Source organism: Agelaius tricolor, unplaced genomic scaffold (assembly GCF_023055355.1).
Source record: "Agelaius tricolor isolate 1412-34295 unplaced genomic scaffold, bAgeTri1.0.p SCAF_6, whole genome shotgun sequence".
Taxonomy (NCBI): Eukaryota; Metazoa; Chordata; class Aves; order Passeriformes; family Icteridae; genus Agelaius; species Agelaius tricolor.
Window position 1 is genome coordinate 50,432,887 of NW_027269266.1, and position 10,877 is coordinate 50,443,763.

General features: G+C 45.3%; 1 protein-coding gene across 3 annotated transcripts in view; it reads right to left on the reverse strand.

Annotated features, from left to right (window-relative positions):
* The window catches only part of VOPP1 (VOPP1 WW domain binding protein), a 62,610-nt gene extending 59,478 nt beyond the window's left edge, over window positions 1–3,132 (reverse strand). The window contains exon 1 of one of the 3 annotated variants that reach the window (XM_071429771.1): window positions 2,688–3,132. In XM_071429771.1, the coding sequence (XP_071285872.1) occupies window positions 2,688–2,738 (51 nt within the window). In that variant the 5' untranslated portion in view covers window positions 2,739–3,132. Of the gene's footprint in view, window positions 1–2,230; window positions 2,629–2,687 lie in introns of those variants that run through there. The other 2 variants (XM_071429768.1, XM_071429769.1) reach the window with 2 other exon arrangements.
* Window positions 3,133–10,877: the final 7,745 nt, after the last annotated feature.

The following is a 10,877-nucleotide window of genomic DNA, read 5'->3' on the forward strand; positions in this document are numbered from 1 at the left end:
CCCACCATCACAGTGCTCTGGGTGTGTTTCTGTAATTAGCACATCTCAAGCTTGTCTAGAACAAGGAGAGGCATTTTAGCACCAAGAGCCAGCAATTTCTTATGTGTAAATCCTGCTTTGGTGGTGATGCCTTTAGTCACCTTCATGAAACCAGCCACCAGCATATGGAAGCTCCTTCCCCTGCCCCTCAAGCCCCTCTTCTGCATCTTCTGCCTCTACATCAGGAACAGCAAACCCTCACCTGCTCGTGGGAGACTGCCACAGCCAGCTACTGACTAGGCTTCAGCCTGAAAGCCACCAACACACACAGTGCCCACATCCAAACTCACACCCACCATGAACCTGATGTATACTTAACTGTGAAGGAGTTCATTCCTTTCATCAACATAACCAGAAATAGTGGTTTTGCAATACACAAACATTTTACAACAAGTATTTTGGGTAATCTACTCAAGGAAAACCTAGCTAGAACCAGTAAACTACTGCATAGTGCTCTGACAGACTAAATGGGTTCCTCCCCACAGTACCTGGGTAATAGTCAGAGCCTTTTGCAAAATGATGAATGAAAACCACATTTCTCAGCTCATGCTCTGTTCAATAATAACTAAGGTCATGTTGAAGCTGCAAACAGATTTAAAACAATTGCAACGATGTTATTTCAGATAATAACCAGCACAGAACTTTGTGCAGAAGACAGTGAAAAGTTTCATGCACCAAAAACCTTCAAAACAACCAGATGTCTCCGATTAAGTTATTTAAACCCCCAGCACTCTGTTTCTGGGCATGTAGAATACAGCCTTATTTACAAAGCCATCTCATTTTAATAGGCAACCTAAGAACTTCCAAGACAGGAAAAAAAATCCACAAAACCAGATGGCAAAACAAGCATTCAAGATTAAAGGGAAAGGGGGGGGGGGGGGGGGGGGGAGGGAAACCCCACAATTAAACCACAATTAAAACCAGTAGAAAAGCTTAAATAACAGCAACACTGGCTAGATCCAATGAGGATTTATGCAAATTACTTTTTTCAGGCACGAATGATCTTTTTCAGCAGAATACACGTTAGGAGAGCAGACACATCTAATCAAAGAGATCCTGGAGCGGCGAAACCTTTCAGCGTCTCAGATGAACACAATCCCTGAGGGAAATGGTGGTGTTTGTTTCATTTATTCGACATTTTGCTATTCCTGCTTTCTGAAGAGCTGCTGTGGAGTTAAGAGCAGTTGAGGGCTAGAACCAAGGCCAGGTTTACAGCCGGGGAAAAGAGATGCAAATCAATTAACCTGTAAAGAGTTAAACTTATTTACATTAAGCGATGATTTTGATCTGAGTGTTTTAATGGCATGATGCTGGATGGCACAGTGGGCAACACACCAGAAACCATTCATCTACGTAGGTGGCATAAACATGTAGTAAACATCATTTGCATGAATTATATCCATTACCAAAAGCAGCAACTACACAGCGAGCACTCCTGTTTCCATGTATGGGTCTGGTGGCATGCCGTTTAAAAAAAAAAAAAAATTCATTTTCCTGTCTAAACTGCTCTATCACAGAGGCAGCGCAGCCCTTTCACCTCTCTGACACTTTCAGCTACGTTGCCTCTGGGCTTTATGAGCACAGAGATGCGCCTAAGACAAGTCCACGGGTGTTTCCGAAGTCAGCCCGGCACGCTGCCACCGCACGAGTGCCGGCGGTGACCCCCGCACGCTGCCAGAGCCGCCCCCGGGAGCGGCACATGGCAGCGCGCCCGCACGGCTCTGTCCGGGGGACACTGCTGCCCCCCTGCCCGTCCCCAGCCCCAAGGGTAAACCACAGACCGAGAACAGCTCGCCCCCAGAAAACAGCTGCCCATCCGCCCGCTGAAATAAAGAGCTGCTTTCCCAACCCCCTGATCCAGCGTCATCCCAGCCCACCGGAGGGAGGTTTAAACTAGGCGATCTTTAAGGTGTCTTCCAATCCAAACTGTTCCATGATTCTAGAACTGCGCGGCACAAATCTCCCCTCCAATTAATGAAAGCTCCTAATTCACTGCTTGTTTGGTTGTTGTAAGTACGAAAGCTGCGCTATCCAGGTTTTCCCAGAAGTTTAACCACGCTGCACGGTGCCGCCACGGCTCCCCGTGAAATGATGCCGCCGCACCTACCTAGCAAAGGACACTTTGCCCAGGAAATGAAAATAAGAGGATAATGAAAATAAGAGATGAGCCTTCCGTCTAACCCTTACTGACAGGCTTTGCGTCCCCTGGACAGTCTGTCAGTCTGCTGGGAATGGGTAGCTCGCAGCAGTTCGTGTCCCTGGGTACAGGTCCCGTGTTACTCTGCTCCATCACACCGCGGATGATCCTCCTGTGCTCCAGCAGTGAGACCCCGGACCCCCGGCGAGCCCGGCCGCCGCGAACGCCCGTGAGCACCGCGCCCGCACCCGCGCCAGGTCTCACCCAGCCCGGCCCCGCAGCTCCCCAGCACTCCTGACCGCGCACCGCCTGTGGAGCCGAGCCCATAGGCAAAGACATTAACCCCAAAATAAATCACATCCCGCGCACGGCCCCGGCCGGTGCGGGCTGCAGCTCTCCTCGCCAGCCGCGCAGCTCCAGGTCGCGACCGAGGGCGGAACCCCGCGGGTGAACCCGGGGCTGCCGCAGGCGCCGCTGGGCAGGGCAGCGCTCCCCTCACGGCCCACCTCACCTCCCACAGCAGCGAGAGCAGCAGCGCGACCCCAGGGTGGAAGCGCTTCATCTCTCCTCCTCCTCCTCCTCCTGTTCCTCCTCCTCCCGCGGCGGCGGCGGGCTCGCCCCTCCGCCTCAGGCGCGCACGGGCGCTGCCAGCCGCGCCATCCCCGACGGCGGGGAGCTCCGGGCGGCAGCGCGCACGGCGGGCTCACAGCAGCCGGGGGAGGCGGCCGCGAGTAGCCCGCACCGGGGGCAGAGGGACGAGGCGGGGTAGAGCGGCGGCGGGGCGGGGAGGGAGGCGGGGAAGCCCCGCAGCAGGGCGAGGGCGGGCTGACCCGCCGATCCCCTCAGCGACAGCGGCGGCGGCCGGAGCACAGCGAAGCAGGGTCGGGGCGAGGCGGAGACCGCCGGGTGCTGGGGCAGGCGGCACAAAGAGGCCGAACGCCGCCGCCACCGCCGCCACTGAGGGCGGGCAGAGGAGCGGCCCGCCCCGGCCCCGCCCCGCGGCCCTGCTCCGCGGCCCTGCCCGGCCGGGAGGGGGCGGTGGTGGCGAATCCGTGACCCCGCGTTTGCTCCCGCATCCGCCCCTGCCCCCGTACCTGCCCTCTGCCCCATCTCCCCCTGCCACCGCCCCCGCACCTGTTCGCGGGTCGCCTGTGACCACGACACCCCTTCCCCAGAAGAGCCATCTTTCTTCTAGAGTGAATCCAGAGGAGGCAACAGAGATGCCCAGAGGGCTGGAGAATCTCTCCTACGAACATTAAAAGAGTTGGAGCTCTTCAGCTAGAAGAGCTCCAGAGAAGAGAAGGTTCTGGGGACACTTTAAAACAGCCATCTGGTATCTAAAGGGGGTTATAAGAAAGATAAGGAAGGATTTTTTACCTGTAGCAATAGACCAATGGGCAATGATTTGAAACTGAAGGAGAGTCAATTTACATTGGACATGGAAGAAATTTTTTGTGATGAGTTTGGTGAGACACTGGAACCAGGTTGCCCAGGAGGTTGTGGATGCCCTGGAAGCGTTCAAAGCTGGGTTGGACGAGGCTTTGAGTAAGCTGGTCTGGTGGAAGGTGTCCCTCCCCATAGAATAATCTTTGAGTCCTTTCCAACTCACATAATTCTGTGGTTCTGTGATTCTATAAGGTGCTTCCTCTGCCAGCCTGGTGAGTGGGAACATGAGCTGTGTGCCCATGCGGTAACCTTTGGCATTTCAAGAAGAGGTCTGGTCCTTCATTTCCTAGCATGCTTGGTAACAGCCCTGGGATATCTACATGTAAAGGTCTCATGACAAATCCTAAACCGGAGTGGAGGTACTCTCCAACTCCAGTACTGATCTCTCCAGGTGTAGGTGGCTGGTGTAGTTATGCCTTGGGTGTTTCCTTCACCATGACCATCTTGTCCTGGTACTTTGAGCCTCCTTTTCCAAGCCCGTTGCACCCTTACCAGAGCTGGACACTGTATGCAGTTGGAGGAAGGCACAGCTCTTTTCTGAGTTTAGGAGGATTAGAGGTCTCTTGCTCTTGTTTTGTAGGTAAGCTAGCAACCTACTCCTCCCTCAGGGGAAAATCAAAAGAGATAAGGGGGAGAACTGCCCCATTTCCCTTTGAATGGCAGACCTTTCCCAGTAGCATTTCTGAAGGAGATATACCTCCCACTGTCCTTTTGTGGGTTACCTATTAAAAAACTACTAGCACATCCTCACAACTCACACCTTGGTTCACCACTGCCCTGTCATCATAGTATTCAAGCAGGAAACTTGCCATCTCCATTGCAGCAAAACATCATCAGCTGGTTATTTTTTCCATACAGTGAACTTTGGGTGAGTTTACGAGTATCTTCCAGCTGGCACCATTAATCATACGTGCTCTGAGGCCCGGGTCATGTGCTGTAAGTAAGGGGTAACTGTGTACAGGTTCCTGCACACTGTATGACAGTGCATACTCACAGGCAGCCTGCACAAGTGGCCACTCATTTTGATGCTTATTTTTGTCTCTGTTGGATGCCAACCAATCAGAAGCTCTGAGATGACTTTCAGAGGAATGCTTATGTCTCTAGTTCAATTTGCTGGAAGGTCCCTAAGGAAATGTCATGGCCATCGCTTTGTCCAACAGTGAAGTCTGAATAAGGCAATTATGCACACAGGTGTTTATATAATCTGAGTTGAAAAGTTACACTTTCTTACATCTGGCATATTGAGAAAGACACATTTTACACTGGGTATCACTTCAGAGGGATCAGCTTATATTGTCTCAACATAACTATTCAAAGTCAGGCATCACTTCAAAAAGGCTCCAATTTGTAGAAGTTTGAAAAGGATGGTTTTCAGAGCTCTGTCCTGATGTGTGGCTAACCCTAAACTCCCTTCCCATTCCTAATTTCTGTGTTGCATGACCTAGGAGACAGCGTTTTGGAGACACTCGATGACTCTTCATAGAGAAGATGCAGAAGAGCATAAAGATGTTTAGGGACATCAAATGAATCTGAATGTCAGCGCTGAGCACAAGTGCTCTGTGCCACTGCTGTGTTTCCAAGGGTGCTCTGGCAGCCCACAGACAGGCAGAAATCCTGACAGCACAAATTCTGGGAGAACTGAGAAAGTACTAAGGCATAAATAAAACTTAGGAAAGAAGTCTGGAGTCTTGCAGCTTAAGACACTACCACCCTTGAAGGCTGACCCTGCCAAAATTTTCAGCTGATGGCCCACTATCAAATGTGGCCAGGCAAGAGCAAGCTCTAAAATGCATTTCAGTTAATTATTAATACACATATAACTACTGACTTTAATTTGAGAACTAATAAAGTGTTAGAATTTTTTTTTCTCAAAAAAAAAAAAAATCAGCTAAGGCAAGAAATGCTGAAATAATCAACAGCTTTTAATCGATAGACAGATTGGCAAGAGTGAGATTGAAGAAGCAGTGGGCTGGAGGAAGAGGAAGCTGCCCAGTGTGGAAGCATGTGCTTCCCAGTGCATGGTTTATTATCCAGCCTAGATAAAGGTATGGATGTTCCATGTTATAAAATTCTTTCCAGGCCAACGTAAGCTGAAAAAGGAAAACATCTCCTGACCTCAAAATAAACAGTTTCATGTTCTGTTTCAGCTCCCCTTAGCAATGTCTTCTTTCATTTATACCTAGCTTCAAGAAGCCATCTTCATCCCCAGGGAAAGCCCATTAGCTTCAGTGGAGTTCAAATACAAATGAGCTTGGCTCAGCATGTGGCATTTTCTCAACAGAAGTGTGAGCTGCAGCAGAGCCCCTTAGAGCTTGTCTAGGCAAGAAATGAACACTTTCCCTCCACCCTGCTGCAGCTTGATGGCGAGGCAGCTTGACACAACAGAGAAACAAGATAAGGCTTTTGTGGGAGGCAAGGTGCCTAGCTAAAAAAACCCAGCCCCTTCTTTCACATCCTGATTCTAGTGTCTCTTCAGTTACTGTGTTCAAAAAGCTTAAAACTCCAAAGCTTCCAGAATCTCTGTATAGAAACAAATATATATACTTTAAAATGAAATAAAATCATTTCAGGAGCAGTAACAGTAACAAAGCTTTATTTTACCTGATTGAGGCTTATAGTGCAGCTGAAATATTCATAATATGCTGCTTCTCTGTGGAATCTTAGGTGTTCCTCAATAATATTGCCTTAATTCTCTCACCAGCAATATTGCCAATATTAACATATTTCTTTTACTCAGCTACCTCTCTTTCCTGAAACGTAAGAGCATACATTATTTTTTGAGACTGCCACTCCTTTGTCAATTTTTCTTTTTCAAACTGAGTAACAGGTATAAAAATTCCTAGGGAGCACTCATAGTGTATATGGATGTGTGTATTTTTTGTAGACCTTATTTTTTTCAACATTTGAATATTTTTAAATAAGTAAAAAATAAACTGGTTATATTGAACAGAATCCTTGTTTCTGTTGAAACAGTTGTGTTGTTTCTAATACTATTGAGAAATACTCAATTCCACAAGGGCTGTGTGTGAAGCAGGTAACCACTTTATTATGAACAAACAAATACATTATTTTCATTTGCTTCCCTGCATGAACTGCAAATAATTATGTACCTCTACAATTTTGTATTTAAAATATTTCACTACCTTCTTCACAGATTCTGTTAAAAATTAGCCCAATCCTTAATTGTTTTCCAAACTCTCTATTTTAAGTGTAGGATCACCTCAAAAATATTTTGCTAGTCTGGAGGTTTTTTTATGATTATGTAAATGGCAATAGCCTTTATCAGTAAGTTAAAGAAACCCCTTTTAAAGTGCATAAAATATTCAGTAAATGTCTAAAGCCTTTGAAAGTCATCACTGGTATCTTTTAAGAACCTACACTAACATTATTCATTTTAAAAAAAAGTAGGAAAAATATTCATGAATGCAGCAATAGCCAGCCAAGACAAACACAGCATTATATTTCTGCAGTTTCCGTATCTTGTTCAAAGCAATTTGTTTATCCAGGGTGTGTTTAAAGAAAAAAAAAACAAAACACCATTGTTTTCTAACGATCGAGCAGCTTACACAAAGGTGTAGTCTCTTGGCAGAATAATAGTTAAATTATAGTCCAATTTCCCAGAATAAAGGCTAATTTTTTTTTCGTCGTTTGCACCAGTAATTAATTATTGTGATTGACTTTAAATGAAACTTTAAAGGGAATATGACTCAGGACTTCTTGAAGTTTCAACAATCTACTCCAAATTCAGTAGCATATTGATACCAGTGCCTCTATCTTCAATAATTATATTTCAGTAAGAGTCTGTGGAGGTTTAGAGAGATGATCCAGATGTAGTAGCCCTCTTTCCAGTGCTAATGTAAGAGTCTATACCTCCTACAACTTATTTTTTGTGTGGAAGGCTATTACTGAGCTACGTGGCACTGATTAAAAAAAATGTGCCTGATTCGTATTTTAGCATTCTATTACATCCATTGATCTTCATTAATATCTGAAAACTGCATGTAGAAGTCACTTTTCCATAACTAATGACATTAAGTACACCTCACTGAACTGAAACAGAATGGCTGCTTACTGGATTATGCTTTGAGACCTCCAAATAAAAGTCTATGGTAGCCATAGTCACTACTACACTGGAAGTCTATGTCCACTTGAAAGAAAATATAACACATTTAACAGATATGCTGAGAAATGAAGGTGGAGTGGTTCTCTATAAGCTATTCTACCTGGGCTCCCAAAGAACAGCCCCACTGTCACACACTGTGACTTTCAGGCTGTCTTGATGGAGTCGGATATTTGTCCATCATATTAAAAAAATAACTCTATAGCAAACAGTATTTTGAGAAGCAGCAACTACAAGATAAGCATTAGTATTCTGAAGGGCAAAGTTTATTGATTAAACATACTACCCAATTCAACCAGAATAGCTGTGTCAATCAGATCAAATGTGTTTTTGTTCAGTTTTCTCAATAAAGAATGGAATTTTATCCCCTCAGCAAAGATATTAATGCTTTATGTTAGAGAACTCAGGAGCTGAGGGGGATTCTGTTTTTCCTGGAAGATGGATCATTTGTAAACTCTTTGTTTGCAGTCCGTGGTGAGATGACAAACATGCTTGCTGGAAGGATTAAGGAAGGTTAAGTTCATTCAGAGTATCATTATGGCACCAAAGCCCATTGCCAATGAAACACTTAGGCTTTGAATTCCTATTTGGGCTCCTGTTATTGATTTCAGTGGATAGTTGGAAGTCTAAACACATGTTGTTGAATCTAGGTGTAGTGTGCACTGCCTCAGACCTGAGCATGGTGAGTACCAAACACTGTTAAATTAGAACAGTAACTTTCCAACCTGCCTGCAGTTTGTAAGCAGACTGAAGAAAAAGATCTTCTGGGCAGGTGATCAGACCTGCCAGGAGAGGAGGACAGGGCTGAACTGCACATATAGGAGACAGGGAGATCAGATGAAGAAACCTGTCTTTGGCCAGGCAGAATCAGAGAGAGAAAACAAGTAAAATTTTGTCAGGAGGATCTGAAAACTGTGAGAGGATGAGACAGAGCAGGGTGGGACTGTGAGGAGGAGCACATGGCACAACAGAGCGCAGTGAACATAAGCAGGGTGGTGGTGCACAAGGTGGAAAGGGACTGAGAGAGATTCCAAGTGGTGATATGTGTACCACTGATGGCCTCTAAGCCCTAGAGAAACAGTGGTGTGGAGCAGATAAATGCACTTTGTGTCTTCCCTTGGGAATGTGAGAGCCTGCTCTGGAGGCAGAGCAGGGGAAGAGCAGGTAGTGCTTCTCCCATTAGGGGCAAGGACAGAGCCAAGAGCTACTGCCTGCCATCGTTGAGGTGGAAGAGCCAGCTGTAATTTATATGAAAATATGTAATATACCAAGCTGCTTTTTGTTCCAGAGTCTTTATCAGGCTGCACAGTAAACTGCAAATGGAAAAAAGGATGGTCTGGCTGAATGTCTCTATGTCCCCATCATTGCTTGCTTGCTTCCTGCATTGCTCACCACTAATTTCTTCCGCAGAGAAGCCACTTGATTTAAAAACATGGTTATTCTCCCTGAGTGTTAAAATAAAAGGGATGAGGAGAGGAAAGGGATGTTGGCAGAGACTAAAAACAAGAACTGATCACTGTCAGGAGTATGTTGCGCATCTGGACTCTGACAGTGAGCTCTCTTAGCACTCTGGAGAAAATGCCTGGGAAATGCAGTTCCAAGAATATGGTGGCTTAATGGAAATGTAAAGCCATCCCCTGTGGCCCATGAGGACAAAACCCCTGGAATGAGATAGTCTGAAGCACTTTATTTTTGCTTTGTTTTATCTCATATTCCTGTCTATGCAACAAACAACCTCTCAACTCTTACAGCATCCCCTAGCTAGAAAATTAAAAGCTCTACAAGGTCATTGGTTACAGTCTGGAATAGTGAAACCTCAGCAATCTAATTTTTCTCATACCAGTGTAAATTAGGATTAATTCCACTGAAGTCAATGATACAAATATAAAACTAGTGCAAGTGAAGGATCAGGTTTTAGACTTCAGCTTTAAGTCAAACAAAAAGATGAAGTTGCCTAATAAGGGTTTTCTTTCTTCATTTAAAATAGTAACCATTTCTGGATGGATTTTTTCCCCTTCAGTGTGAATTTATCTGTAGCATTTCTTCACTGCTAGAGCCTGGATATTTCAATGTGAAAACAAGCATCCCATTAAATAAAGATGAAAAAATGCATCAACGGTCTGGGAATTACAGGCAACGGGTTTATTAACTAATGTCCTCCAAGCAATCTCAATTTTCTCAAATAGTAATGAGATAGCAAGAGGATTAAGCTGTTTCTGTACTGAAAAAAAAATCAACACTAAATATATTCTAGAAATCACAAGGGATAAAATGCAATTGATGTCAGAATGACAAGAAATCCTAATACTAATAGGGCATCTGACCTGTAAAACAAATAATTTTCAGTGATGGAAAATACAAGGGTTGTTAAAAGAACTGTGCAATGATGTTGTTCACTTAGTCTGGTGTAGTAACTGTAGAGAGCCTCACGAGGGCCATTATTAAAAGAAAGATTATTTAACCTTTCATCAGTCTTCTTGGAGATGTGCTATCTCCGTCTACAGTCCCACACACACACACACTTACCATGGCAAGGCAGGAAATACTTGACTTACTGGTACCCCCAGTGCCATCTCCATGCCCATATGCTCCCATGTTTTACTACTTCTAATTCTATCAGCCCCACTACCACAGCTGCATACAAATCCAAAAGAGGAGATCAAGCATATCTCCTGTCCTCCTGAAAATTCCTCAGGGACTAAAATAGAAGACAGAAAGCTGCTGGTGGTAGATGAGTAACCTTTCCTTCTCACTTGAGTGATGGTCTGCAAGCGTGCCCATGGGGTGACCCTGAGCCCTTCAATAATACAAATCTAACTACCAACCAAAGTTGTAAAGCAGTCTTGATGGCATGGCTTCAATAAAAATTTAGGGCAGACAGATCCGCAAAGCTGGCTGACATAGACAACATGAGGTACAGCAGAGTCGTGACTCATGTTCTTTAAACTCTGTACAGGGTTATCCACGATATACTTGTGTGAGGTAATAAAGTGACAGGCAAGGAAGTTTTCAGGAGAGATAATGAGTCAAGGAAGGCAAATGTATGCCCTAGTATGTGGAATGCAGGAGGCTGAATGTAGGCTTTGTCCCCTGGGCAGAGTTTTCAAGCACTTGTCTCAGAGTGAAGTTTCATAG